The 15,216-nt window shown below is 43.5% G+C and overlaps 1 protein-coding gene across 3 annotated transcripts in view; it reads right to left on the bottom strand.

Annotated features, from left to right (window-relative positions):
• Positions 1-525: 525 nt before the first annotated feature.
• Positions 526-15,216, bottom strand: part of sim1a (SIM bHLH transcription factor 1a) — a 30,681-nt gene continuing 15,990 nt past the window's right edge. For all 3 annotated transcript variants that reach the window (XM_074654840.1, XM_074654841.1, XM_074654842.1), the window contains 4 exons: positions 14,871-15,018; positions 7,995-8,157; positions 6,305-6,716; positions 526-3,891 (listed from right to left, as the gene is read on the bottom strand). In XM_074654840.1, the coding sequence (XP_074510941.1) occupies positions 3,173-3,891; positions 6,305-6,716; positions 7,995-8,157; positions 14,871-15,018 (1,442 nt within the window). In that variant the 3' untranslated portion in view covers positions 526-3,172. The remainder of the gene's footprint in view (positions 3,892-6,304; positions 6,717-7,994; positions 8,158-14,870; positions 15,019-15,216) is intronic.

The following is a 15,216-nucleotide window of genomic DNA, read 5'->3' on the forward strand; positions in this document are numbered from 1 at the left end:
GCTGCGAAGCTGCTTGACATCCCCCTGGATCCATCATATATTATACTATAAAATTGACTTGACGTGTTTTCCGTACTTATGTTGTTTATGTCCGTATTTGACTTAGTTTGCATACTTAGTTTAAGCCATACCTTGCCGTTTTTCCTAAACTTAAGTAGTTTTGTTGCCTAAACATAACCGCGACCATTTCACGGTAACGTCGGCGTTAAATGACTCAGGAAAAGCTTATACAGTGTTATCATATGGAATGTCCTAAAAATGTTGTGCTATTTATACGCCGTCATAAGATCAGGTTGCAGCCAAAAAAAATATACCTATATACCTATATGTGAATTTACCACCAATGATTTCATGTATGATTTCTTACATTCCTCATGTGAACTGTGTTTTACATACTGTCTGTTTTTGGTAAGGAATTGTTGGACATTCGGCTCCCTAAAAAAATATTTGATTGTGTATGAACAGCCATGTTTGAATGTTTGATTAAAAATATTGGACATAAAAGAAAACATGACTCATCTCTGCAAAATGATTTTATTTTGTCCTCTTTTAGAATTTGCTTCAGTCAAAAACACACTCAATATACAAGCAGACGGGATTTGATTTCAGCTATATTTCAAAATCATAAAGAAACATTTACTCAATAAATACAGTTTTTGCCCATGTGCTTGAATGGGGTGAGATTTGTTTTTTTGAGCATATTTACAGTACACCATAAATAACTTTAAGAGATGAAGCACATTTCAGGCTTTGACAATATGAAAAAAAAAAAAAATCCAAACTTGTATAAATATAGGTTCATCTAGGACTGAGGAGGACATGAAGAAGAAGAGAAATCCTGAATCCTGTTATACAAACATGCCCACATAACAATAATGAACAGTTGCTTCAGGGATCTGTCAAGATGAACATAATCAAGCTGCCTTACCTCACCTGGTATTCCAATGGGTTGAATTGCATATGGTCTGTCAGTCTTCCTACAGTCAATCACAAATGATTCCATAGCTTCTGTCATATACTTCTGGTAAAAAGTAATTTTATTTTATTTCCAATCAAACACTATACCAAATATCAAAGCAGCAGACGTCCTGTGTCAACCATTAAAATACGTCCAACAATCAATCCATGGTTCTCACTGTACAATCATATTCATCATGCACCCAGAGAGTCATCAATGTATAAGCCTTTTTCTTTACTGCATTTACTTCCCTGCAAGATACCAAAACTGAGAGAACAGAAACATCTAGAGAATGGCTTTGCATATTAGTCTGTGAAGTTTAAAATGACACAGGCTTTATTTCAAGGCCAACCTGCGCTCTGCATCACTGCAAAGTGCACCAACCCTGTCAATTCTCCTCATCCAAATGCATTGAAAAACAAGGAGACCTCTTCACAAAATCTCCATCTCTTATAGTGCAAAAGGTTTCACACACTGGGGCGGATGTTAAAGCAGAACTTCAGCTGTTTTCTACCCAGCCCTGTTTGCCATTTTTCCATCATACTGATCAATTTGGACCAAAGTATTGTTTGTTTTTTTCACTCAAGTTTGACTTAGAAAGGAGGAAATCAGGTGACGTTATTATAGAGCAACAAAGTCAACGTAGGGAGGAGGTCAGGGTGGGTGAGTGGGTCGACAAAACACCGGGAGACTGCGGTTTGTTTCTGCTTTCAAACTGACAGTTAGGACCACGATTGTTTCCTAATCTTAACCACGTGGTTATTACCGTAGTGCAACCATGATGAGGAAGGTCCCCTAACATTTGAACCCAAACCAGGAAGGTCCACTAACCTTAAAGAACTACTTATTTTAATCTTTCCCTAACACCAACCAAATGCTATTTGTCCCTTAACCTAACCAAACCTGGTGGGGTGCTGTAGTATTACTGTGTGTAAATAAGCCTAATACCCAAAGCCCCGTTTCCACCAAGAACTTTCCCCTGTTACTAAGAACCTTTTGAGGAACCCATTGCGTTTCGACTGCAGGGACCAGGATCTAAATTAAGCTCCAGGAACATTTGATCAAACACTCACCAGATGATTTACTCTCTTAGTTTCATTTTCCTCCTCTGTATTTCATTCATTACATCCACCGTGCATCAGTAAATAGTCCTGCTAGGCAGCAGTAGATATTGTCGCAGTGAGACAAAGGCTAATGTTTATAGCACACTGAACGTCAGGCTGCAGAGAGTGTTTACCGCTGAGACCACCAGCAGCCCTCGTCACATGTCATGTTGCTTTTTCACATGTCAGCGGACTAATTTGCCTTCATAGGTCTTTAGGCTGCGGTGTAAACACAGACAACAGTGGGCTGAAGGAACCTTTTGGTTCCTTTAAAAGTAGTTCCAGGGGCTAAAAGTCACGGGAACTTTTTGTGGAAACCCGGCTCCAGTGGATCCAAGCAGAATCGCTATCTGAACACCCTGACCCTATTTTTTTTAGCATGGCTGCTCATTGACTGGTGGAGCATCAAGCAGCTGTCATGCTTGACTGTTTGGGTCAACCACACTTTGGAACAGATCCCATTTTCCTTGGGTCTATGCAGGTCAGGTCTGAATATCTTTAGGTCGCTTTTGGATTGGGTCTCACTTGTTTGAAAATCTATGCATGCATCGGGTCTAAAATTTTGTACCAGATTTTGGGACAGAGAGAAACAAATCAGTTCATCAAAGTAACATAAAGTCAGTCTTAGATGAAAGGCTGCAATACATTAACACTATTTACCAGAATTACAGGCATGGCTAATTATGTGATCTTGTTGTTTCCACTCACCCGTTGAGAGAAACATGCACTGACTGTTGGAGTAAGGGTTAAATGAGCACTGACTGTTGGAGTAAGGGTTAAATGAGCACTGACTGTTGGACTAAGGGTTAAAGCAACACTGACTGTTGGAGTAAGGGTTAAATCAACACTGACTGTTGGAGTAAGGGTTAATTCAACACTGACTGTTCTTTACAAATTGATGTTAGTGCAACATTTGGGGGGAAATGTAGCTACAATGTATTTCTATAATGAGGCAACAGTTTGAATAAAATGATCGGTATGATGGAAAAAGCGGCTAACATGATCCAGAACATGATCTAACATGATCCAGAATAACGATGGCTTGATGTTGTAACGGCGCGAACCAGCTCAGGCTGTGTGAGCGCAGTCCCACTACGGTGTTCGATGGGTGTTAGCTGCCGTTGCTGATGATGACAGAGGTGCCTTTATGTCCGGGGGTCTGCTCTGCTGGTATGCGGAGGTGAGGGGGTACATCGTAGTGGGTGGGGCCAGTGCTGGTGGAGGTGCAGTAGTCCCGCAGGCTCTCTGAGTCATAGAGGTGCTCCAGAGTGTAGCCCGTCAGGGAGTAGGCTTTATGCTTGTCTAAGTAGGGCCATGGGTGGGCTTGGGAGGGGTAGAGGGCTGGGGCCGAGGTGGGGGAAGCCGAGCACGGACCCGGCCGACGAAATGGGTGGTGTAATGGCAAAGAAATGGGGGACAGGTCTGTTTGGAGGTAGTCTTTGGGCTTGTGGAGGTGCTCAGGACCTGGACTGCTGAGCCTGGACAGGGGGGCGGGACTAGGCACAGGGCTGATCACCTGACTCAAACCTCGACACACCACGGTCTGTAGCGGCAGGGGCCCTTGAGTATACTCGGGAGTGAAGCATGGGCCAGGGCCCTTGGGCAGCCCATTGGCCGGCCCCAGTGGGGCATCCAGAGGGCCCTTGCGCAGATGAAATCGACTCTCTTCTTCCTTAATCATCTGCTGCGTGGCCCGGATCAGCGTCTCGATCTTGCTGGGTTCCTGGGAGCTACAGCGGTAGTGGTCAGCTTGGTACCGTTCCCCTGAGTCACTGGCTGAGCCTCCATCTGGAGAGCTGACCACGCTATCCTCGTCCCAGTGGCCCCGGCCTGTAGGAGGACACAGTGAGAACAGTCAGTGCAGAGGAAACAAGATTCAATACTTCACTGAGCTCACACAAATCAAGGACAACAAGAACCCCACCTTACATACAGTGACCACCTAACTTTAATAAATCATCTAAACAAGCATTCCTATGGGGATGCTATCAGTACCACAACCAGCTATGATGTATACCATGGTAGTCATAACCTCACAGTGTCTTACACACAGGAATAACAGCAGCACATTCATGATTTCAGAGTTAAGGGCACTAACTGTCTCTGGGTAGATGCTGTTGCAGAACCTGGCTGTCCCAGTTCTGATACTTCAGTCTTTTATAGGAAGGGAGGAAGTTAAAAATATATTTAGCTCAATGAGAGGAGTCATGAAGATTATTGTGTCCCTTCTTCTGTGGTATAATAGTGTAGGTTTCAGCAGGGGGTGGCAGCTCCTGGCCTATGACTTTTGATTCTATGCGTACCATCTTGTCCAGACACTTCCTGTCTTGTGCTGAACTGTTTCCGTACCATTGACATTGGACTAGCCCAGAGACATTGGACTAGCGCAGAGACATTGAACTAGCACAGAGACATTGGACTAGACAGAGACATTGGACGAGACAGAGACATTGGACTAGACAGAGACATTTGACTAGTGCAGAGACATTGGACTAGCCCAGAGACATTGGACTAGCGCAGAGACATTGGACTAGCACAGAGACATTGGACTAGACAGAGACATTGGACGAGACAGAGACATTGGACTAGCGCAGAGACATTGGACTAGCACAGAGACATTGGACTAGCACAGAGACATTGGACTAGCACAGAGACATTGGTCAAGCGTTTTATCACCTCTCGTGGCAGTGAAGATTTGCCACTTGTAACTTGGAAGTACTTTTTTCAAGCTTAAATGGTTTGAATCACCTAATACCCAAATGACAGAGTCTGGGTTTCAGTGTTCTGTGTCCATGATGTGGGTCGTGAGTCTGAGGAGGAATGTAAACAGCTATTAATGTAAAAGATGCAAATTTCTCGGGAACATAAATTGGTCGTCATCTGATGGTCAGTGCCTCTAATTCTGCAGAACATTGAGAGACTCTACCTTTGATTAACATGGAGGCAGACGCCACCGTCCCGTTGTATCAGTGACTCTGAAGTGCGACCGGCCTCCACCGGGCTGGTGGAGGTGTACCAGAGTTCAGCACAGAACTGAGCAGTCAGCATAGTCCTTCCTTGGTCTGATTGAGGATCGCACCTTTGAGAGTATCATGCTCTGTAATGGCATGCGATGCCGATGCTTTCTGTACAACACAAGAACGTCAGCCCTTCTGCTGCGTTTCCTGGGCTCATAGGTGGAGATGCTACATCGTTCAACTGAGTCACTGGACGTGTAGAGCAACTTGGGTTTGAGGTCTTGCATCACGTACCGTTATCCTTAGAAGATAAGTTCTTTCATATTTGAAGGAAAAACGTATAAGAAAAAACCCAGAGAGAGCAACGCCATGTCGCTATAGGACGGTGCCATTGTCAAGAAACACAAGCCCAGATTGTGGAGATATGGGATCGCCACTGGCTGCAGAATCTCATCCCGATATCTCACTGCATTGAGATGGCCTTCAATGATGACAAGCCTTGTTTTGCCAGTGAGGGAGATGCCGCCCCCCCCACACCATGACACTGCCCCCACCAAAAGCTGTTACTCCATCGGTGCAACAATCAGCATAGCGTTCTCCACATCGTCTCCATACTTTCACCCTGCCATCCAACTTTGGCAGACAGAACCTGGACTCAACACTGAACATGACATTCCCCCACATGTTCAGGTTCCATTGTCTGTGTTGTCGACACCAGCGCAAACGGGCCTGACGGTGAAGGGCTTGCAGGCTTCCTGGTAGCCTTATGAGAATACACTGTTTACCATTGGCAGAGCATTTTGGCAAATTTTTCTTGGGCGCTACCCACATAATCAGCTGTGCTGCTCATCCCACAAATGCATGATCCTTACAAGTTGGACATCATTGTGAAGGAAAATAAACAGGCTTTCAAACCATGTAAAATACAATGACCATTAGCATTGTAACAACAGAGAAATAATCAACCAAACACAAGTTTCCGAACCTTTTTTTCCCAGTATATATATATATATACAGTATATATCATTGTTAGCAGCCATGGCTGACCTTCACTTTCTCTTCCACAGGTTCCTCTTAATTCTGCACAATGAGGATCTGCTAGTTACATGGCACAACAGCAGCATATAATGCATGAAGACAGAGCGTGTTTACTGTGTTGACTATCATGGGGACAACACACCAGTCAACAGCTCCAGTACCCCAGGAAGCACCTTTAATCTATCTATCAGGGTTCAGTCTAAAACTATCAAGGCTTTAACTGACATGGCCCAGGTGTTAGTCCTCACCATTGTAGCTGTGGATGGCTGTGATGTGCGGCACGCTGCTGTCATATCCCTCGTGGTTCTCCAAGGAGCTCTTGCTCAGTGGTAGGACGGACCGGGCGGTGCCCCACCACGCGTCTCTGCCAGGTGGAGGTGCTCCAAGAAAATATCGCCCCGCCTCACATCGACCTCGCTCGCAACTCTGGCCTTGACCCTGCGTGTGGAGGTGTGTGTAGCTGTCGCCAATGGTGTGATGGTGCTCTTCAGACAAGTTGTAGCAGAGCGTGCGGGGATCAGGGAGCTGCCTGTACACACAGGAGGCGTCCAGGCCTTCACTCTGCTCCAGCAGCTGAGGGGAAGCTGAGTCGGTGAGGGGGCTGCTGCCCCATGGACTGTCCTGGTCCGACTCTGACCGCTCCGCCTGGAAACTAGGATACTGCAGTGAGAAATGTGGGTAGAGAGACAAAACAATTATAATTATAGAAAGCCTTTAAATGATGTGGCACACCTTCTAGGAGCCACATGTTTTAGATGCTCAGCTGACTATATTTTTTCTTATCAACTTATCTTATCAAGCTCAGATATCAGCAAACCAAGCAGCTGTTTAGGACGTCGCAGCCACCAGATGCTCCAAAACGAGCTCATTCTAGATCTGAGCACCTCTTTTCATTTATTGAAGTATTATTGTTAGGGCTGTCAAAGTTAACGTGATAATAACACGCTAACGCAAATTTGTTTTAACGCCACTAATTTCTTTAACGCATTAACGCAACTTGTGATTTTTAGGAGAAGAGAGACAAATCTCCCTTTAAGGTACGTTACAGATAAAAAATGTGCAATTAATTTGCGATTAATTATTTGAATCGACTGACAGCCCTAATGTAAGTACAATTATGCAACTTGTTTTCATGTTAGCACTGTTCCTACCTCTACTGGTTCCCAGTGAGACATACTACAGCACCTTCCAAAATCAGCCAGAAATAAAAAATAAAAAGACTCATTTGGGTCCAAGTATATTGGTTAATTAGCTCTGTATACTTCTTGTCTAGAAAAAGTCCCCAGGAAACAGATGAAATTGCGGGTCATGTGACACACTTTGGCCCAGAAACACATCTTCCTGTATGGAGCCATTACAAAAGAAACAGCTGTACAACAATGAAGAAAATTTACCTAGCGTCACAAATACTCTGAAAATAATTATATAAAAATAGAAGAGACCTATCAGGAAGCACCAGCAGACCCCCAGGTTAGCCAAGGAAGGTAAAGGAAACATCCATCACAGTCTACAGATGACATTCTGGCTCTACTCTGGTCTACCACACTGGCAGTAGCTGTGTGCACATAGTTTTCCCATGAAATGAGGGATTATTACCAACATCTTGGGTGCTCTCTACTGTGGTTTATCACATTCAGGGTTGCGGTGGCAGCGAGCTCAGTAAGCTAGACGTCCTTCTGCCCAGCCACATCCTCCACTTCTTAGATCCTGAGGGGTTCCCAGGCTACATGGTATAAATAAACCCTCCAGGAGAACCACCTCTGCTGACTCCTTTCAACGCCTAAGAGGCAACAGCTCTACTTTGAGCTCACAACGCAACACAAAGTTTTCAACTTCCTCCAGGAAATGAAGTTTGAGACCACTGCTCAAGTCAGCATCACATAATGTGTGTGATGTGAAGCTAAATGACAGTAATCCAGTAAGACATGACATCCTCACCTGTGTATATGGCGAGAGTCTAGCTTTGGTCTTGGGCCGGGATACTCTGCTCTTGGGAGTTCTGCAGTTCTCCGTAAGGCTGGCGGTGCTGCTGCTGTAGGGGAAAGAGGCCTTGGACGTGGCCTGGTCCAGAGAAAGCTGGAGGCCTTTATACTCCGTCTCCCTACAGACACAAGCATACATTCCATGTGGTGCATTCACAGTAATGTTTATGTATGTCATAGATTTAATACAGTCTATAATCGCAGAAGGAGAGATCCCAGTACCCTGGGATGGCTGTTTATTAAAGAACACAAACAGCCCATGTGGACCTGCGGGGGCAAAAACACATTAACATCTGTTTAGCAATTAGAGCCTCATCACGGTGCTGAGAGGGCCTGCATGTGTGTGTGTGTGTGTGTGTGTGTGTGTGTGTGTGTGTGTGTGTGTGAGGGGTGGGGGTGTGCTCAGAGGGCTGAACGGCTGTTGGGATGCTTGTTTTACCAGAAGGATTGCAGCGAGGCCTTCAACAAACACTCTACAGAGGGAAAGCTGTCCAATCAAACACACTGGGAGATTAAAGGCTATGTCTGGATAAAGCAGGCCCATAGGAGAAGCTGGGGTGTCTCACTACTGGGAAATGGGAATTGATTTCTCACTAAAGCGTTCTACAGATCTCACCGTGGATGATGAATCAAGTTTTGGAACAGAAAACCTGGACAGGGTTTACTGGAGACAAACAGTGATCCATCTCCCCTCGGTCTCAGTCTCTCTCCACACTAACACACATCATACACACATTCATACATTCATACATACATGCAGACACACTTCATAGAATCTGCATCACTTACATTTGGAGAGTTCTGAAATATCCCATTTATGAAGTACTGCTAATGTAAATGAAGTTCTGCTATTGTAAAAGAAGTAGTGCTACTGTAATCATGATGCTGACAGCCCTACACTGTCTTCAGCTGTAGTCAGCCATGTACAGTATTCTGTTGCTATTGGGAAAATCACTTTTGTGCGTTTTTAAGGGGAAGTAAGATGTAGATTGTCTCACTCTGTCTAGGGAACCAGTAGAGGTAGGAACAGTGCTAACATGAAAACAAGTAGCATAATTGTACTTACATTAGGGCTTTCAGTCGATTCAAATACTTGATTGTGATTAATTGCAAAATAATCACACATTTGTTATCTGTTCTAAATGTACCTTAAAGGGAGATTTGTCAAGTATTTAATATTCTTATCAACATGGGAGTGGGCAAATATGCTGCTTTATGCAAATGTATGTATATATGTATTATGGTAAATCAATTAACAACACAAAACAATGACAGATATTGTCCAGAAACCCTCACAGGTACTGCATTTAGCATAAAACAATATGCTCCAATCATAACATGGCAAACTGCAGCCCAACAGGCAACAACAGCTGTCAGTGTGTCAGTGTGCTGACTATGTACCCATAGAACCCATTTACATTCACATATCTGGAGGTCAGAGGTCAAGGGACCCCTTTGTAAACAGACATGACAGTTTTTCCTCAACAAAATTGAGCGTAAATTTGAGCGTTATTTAACCTCCTTCACGTCAAGCTAGTATGACATGGTTGGTACCGATGGATTCATCAGGTTCTATAGTTTACTGTGATACCAGTATCTTCACTCTAGCTTTAAAACTGAGCCGCTACAACCTAAAAATCACAAGTTGCGTTAATGTGTTAAAGAAATTAGTGGCGTTAAAACAAATTTGCGTTAGCGTGTTATTATCTCGTTAACTTTGACAGCCCTAACAATAATACTTAAATAAATGAAAAGAGGTGCTCAGATCTAGAATGAGCTCGTTTTGGAGCCTCTGGTGACTGGGACGTCCTAAACAGCTGCTTGGTTTGCTGATATCTGAGCTTGATAAGATAAGTTGATAAGTTGAGAAGAAATATAGTCAGCTGAGCATCTAAAACATGTGGCTCCTAGAAGGTGTGCCACATCATTTAAAGGCTTTCTATAATTATAATTTTTTTGTCTCTCTACCCACATTTCTCACTGCAGTATCCTAGTTTCCAGGCGGAGCGGTCAGAGTCGGACCAGGACAGTCCATGGGGCAGCAGCCCCATAAGTTGATAAGAAGAAATAACTTCTCTCTTTGGTTCTGTGAAACATTTCAGCTCAAAGCATGTTAGATGTCTTCAGATAGAGAGAGATGTATAAAGTTTATGTGTATGTGGTGATGTAAGTGTATTTATGCATGTATGTGTAACTATGTTACTATGTTAACTATAACCTCAGGAAGAGTATCTGTTACCATGGTAACTACTAATATACAATAAACCGGGGACAGTTTATGACAAGGAGCACTGATCTGTTCTGTTTTATATATATATATATATTTTTCAGAATGAATGGTTTGGTCTATTAAACCTCAGGAAATAGTTAAAATGTCATCATCATTTTCCAGAGCCCAAGGTCACATCTTCAAATGAGTTGTTTAGTCCAAAGACCACCAGTCCCAAACATGTTCTATCCTCTAGGACATAACCTTACAGTCAGCCAGTGTTTGGTGTATCGGCTTGAAAAATGACATTTGATTGTTTATCCAGAATATTTGCTGATGAATTTTCTGTTGGTCAGCTGACCGTTTCAGCTCTGGTCTATTATGTATACATAAGAGTGGTCATTGGTTAATACGTTCATTGTTTTACGACCCCTGGTGAACAGTCTGTGTGTGAGGGGATCATCTCTATCGGTTTAATAAAAAGAACAGGTAGCACTCTAAAGTAGGGATGTCCATAATTAACCGTTTAACCGTTAACCGACATTAAGCATTTTAACAGATTAACGCTATCTGTTAAAAAGGTTAAAAGAAATGTTAATAGTTAACTCAAACGCTGAGCGTCTCAGAGGAGCGGCTCGTCTCTTTAAGGAGAAAAGCTGGTCCACCTTAACAGCCCACCTTAAGAGGCAGAGCCGGAATTGCAGGATACAGGAAGTCGGCTCTGGTCTCTGGCTCGCTTGAGCGGAGCGGAGGAGTTGTAGTTTCATAGCATTTATTCACCAACAAATAAACTACACACACTGCTACACCTACGATCACAACTAGAACGCCACCAACAACCTCACACCCACTGCTAGGGCTTGGCGATATGGCCTAAAAATGATATGTATATATTTTTAGGCAATATCGCGATACACGATATACTGTATATTGCGATATTTTCAAATATCCTCTAAGCACTTCATAAATGCTCGATTTAACCCTTTGATGCATACAATCACACCAATATGACGATTCTTGTAGTCCCTGCAGCACACTGTATGTCTGCATTAAAACCTTCTTGTTTATATTCATTAGTGGTTTCTATTGAAACAATTTTAATCTTGCATGCAAAAAGGGGGAAATCACAAGTTCAATTTAATAAAACAGTATCCAACATTTTTCACTTTAACCAAATAGTTATCTGGCAATACATGCGTTATAAATTTTATTAATACGTAACACACACACCATTTTTAATGGCGTGTAATAAGTGTAAAGTAACTTAACTTAAGTGTCTTAATGAGTCTTTTGAATCAGGGCTTTTCAACTACGCTGACCAGCGTTGTGATGTAGTTTACAGCGGCCGTGATTTCTTTGCATTTTGCATTTTTTTGTCATATGGGATTGCTTTGGAAAGCGAGGAAGCCAGAGTCATTCTGGTTCTTGGCTGGTTCTGGTTGCTTTGGTCGTGTTCTCGCTACCGTACTCGCTTTGACGCTTCAGTTCTGTCGCTTTCTCCGGGCTCCGGGCTCCTTCTCTCTCCGCTGCTTCCCTCCATAAACAAAAACACACCGGTCGATTACGTCACACACTCGCCCAGGAGAGAGGTCTGGATGGAGGCGGAGTCTGTGACGTGTGTGTGTATCTGTGTGTGAGAGGGAGCCGGAGGGAGAGAAGGAAATGCCAAAGCAAGTTTCAAAGCGAGTCTCATGTCGGCGGGGGGGCTTAAAAACATTACACGATATGGTCGTTTTATATACCGCCCATGGGACAAGCCGCGATACATCGACTATAGTCAATGTATCGCGCAGCCCTACTCACCACCAACACACACACACACACGGTCTGTTGGAGACTTTTACTGGGAAAGTGGCTGCATGTCCGCGACACTATACGCAACATCGTAGCTGCTAAATTAACGCTCCCGGACGGTGAACTGGGGACTCCCGTCAACCAATATCTGTTGTGCTCCTGCAGCTGGTAGGAAGCACAAATGTTGTCGGTTAACGGTTAATAATCGGTTAACGAGGGTCGGTTATCGGTTAAAAAACTTTTTCAAAATGAGCAGCCTTACTCTAAAGCATTGGTTCCTAAAAGCCCTTAAAATGAAGCAGTATGTACCAGACTTTTAGAAGCCTGCCGAGGTGAAATGATCAAGTAGGTCACAAGAAGAAGGATAAGGATATACTGGCTGATAATTATCTGGTGATTCTTCAGATGTATTTTGTGAGGAGTCCCATCTCCCAGGTTGAGAACCAGCACTCAACATGACTTTTAATACATGAAGGCAACACGTAGAGCCCTGTCCTTCCTTAGTTTTGCTCATGTATACAGTACATACATTGTTAAACTCACTAAACGTGACCAAATGTAGATACAGTGTGTCAATGAAAGTGTTGGTGTCGGGTACTGATGTTCACATAAACTAAGAGGGTCGGAGTGTGTGCGTCTGACAGCAGAGTGACGAGCTTGTGAAGGAAACAGCGCTGATTACACAGACTAGTAAAACATGTGGATACGTGCTTCTCGACAGACGTGCCTTATTCAAAGGTTGTGGTCGCAGCGGCAGGCCCACAGACCCGGGATCAGGAGGTGCACAGGTTATCAGAGCTCCACACACAGTGGGAGGTCACATGCAGGTGAAGTGGCCTTATCAGCTGTGCTATCTATGGCTGTATACACTAAAGCTACGGGGCAAACTAACTGCTCCTGACAACAGCACACCTCCTGTCTGTCTTTTGTCCCATGCAGCATACTGCCTCATGTCCACCATCAGCGTGCTGATCAGTCCATACAGTACCTCAACGAGATTTACAAACTCAGAACAAGGAGGGAAATAAGGCTTCATTCCCCTCACAGCAAGCTGGAGCCCATAAACGCTCATCAAGTTTACAGCCTATCAATTAAAAGGCCATAAACACAAAGCTGTTATGGATTTGATGTAGGAGGTAGAGGAAATGTGTGCCAAGCTGTTCTCTGCCTCTGAAGGCAGCCGGCCGGGCTGCTTAATGGAGGCTTTTATGGGCCTCGTTCATTCACGCGCTCCCTCGTACATCTGTGAAATATGCACATCAGGGGTAATAAAATAATAGGATAATAGGCCAGTAAATGGTGTCCCTCACTTAGTAATAGGAGCGTGGCTCATGTTCTGCCATGATTACAGTTTGATTTTATTGGAGGGAAGTAGTAATGAAGATTTTAGTGGCTGCCCAGTGCTGTTGGGCTGTTAGCGCTGCATAAAGGTCCAATCCCAGCCCAGTCACTGGGCTTCAGCGCCTGTCTCTGTTTATATATTGTGCAGGTAGTAGAGCTGCCAGTCTTAGATAAACTCTAGCAGGTGACTGCCGCCACCACAGAGAGGCCTACACAGGTAACAGCCAACACATGAGCACACTTAGCAAACTTAGTAACTAAGGGCTCAGACACTCTGACACAACGGGCATACAAGAGAGCAGACACTGTGATAGAGCAGGAATGTAGGTAGACCTGTGTACCTGTGCATCAGGTAGAAAGAGCAGAAAAGGTTTCCTAAAAGGAATCATAATAACTAGGGCTGTCACCGTTATTGAAAAGGCTCTTTGTATCTCTTCGTATGATAAACCACTGGGTTCTCATGTCATACTAGGGCTGTCACAGTTAACGCCATAAGAACGCGTTAACGCAAATTCATTTTAACGTCACTAATTTATTTAAGACATTAACGCAACTAGTGATTTTTAGATTTAAAAGTTGTAAAGCTAGAGTGAAGATACTGGTATCATATGAAACTAGAAAATGAATCCATCGGTACCAACCATGTCATACTAGCTGGTAGTGAAGGAGGTTAAATAACACTCCAAACTGACACTAAATGTTGGAGAGGAAAAACTGTCATGTCCATTTTCAAAGGGGTCCCTTGACCTCTGACCTCCAGATCAGTGAATGTAAATGGGTTCTATGGGTACCCACGAGTCTCCCCTTTACAGACATGCCCACTTTATGATAATCACATGCAGTTTGGGGCAAGTCATAGTCAAGTCAGCACACTGACACACTGACAGCTGTTGTTGCCTGTTGGGCTGCAGTTTGACATGTTATGATTGGAGCATATTGTTTTATGCTAAATGCAGTACCTGTGAGGGTTTCTGGACAATATCTGTCATTGTTTTGTGTTGTTAATTGATTTACAATAATACATATATACATACATTTGCATAAGTATTAAATACTTGGCTAATCTCCCTTTAAGGTTCATTTTGAACAGATAAATGATGAATCACGATTAAATATTTTAATAGATTGATGGCCCTAATAATCACATTTCCTTTGTTTCCAACTCAGTCTAGAACAATAAAAACAGAATATGACTTTACAAACTTTCTTCATTGCCACATTCTGCAAACCAGGTTTCAACAAACACGTCATATTGCCAATTAACCTCCAGTTAATTACTTCAACGCAACTGTTTGTGTAAATCTCTCGTACAAACACTCATTATCTTATCAAAGCACAGAATGATAGTAGAGCAGAGACCTGAGCCAACCCTCTCTCTCTGCCCTGGAGCTGCCACATACCAAACCACCTGACTGACAACTCATCTACAGATGAGGACAGACGAAGCAACCTACAGTCACGTTTGAGCAAACAGAGGCAGATACTCACGTGAGGACGTAGTTGACACTGACGATGCAGTGAGGTCGGGATGAGCGGCTGTTGTGTACGATGGTTGCATAACTCTGGACCCAGACCCAGCCACCAGGCTTGGCCAAGAAACGGTAGTACTTAGTGGTGACCTGACCTTTCACCAGCACTACGAGATCAAGACACGGGCAAGAAATTAATAAGTACTGTGGGGGAAAATACTAATTATAGTATAATTATTATAACTATCATTAACACACCAAAATACAGCAGATGACTGCAAAAAGGTAATAAATGATAAAAATCTGACTAATCTGGCCTGACACAACATAATGTAACATAAGAAAACATAATTTACTAAAACACT

This window comes from Sebastes fasciatus, chromosome 12, assembly GCF_043250625.1.
Source record: "Sebastes fasciatus isolate fSebFas1 chromosome 12, fSebFas1.pri, whole genome shotgun sequence".
Lineage (NCBI taxonomy): Eukaryota > Metazoa > Chordata > Actinopteri > Perciformes > Sebastidae > Sebastes > Sebastes fasciatus.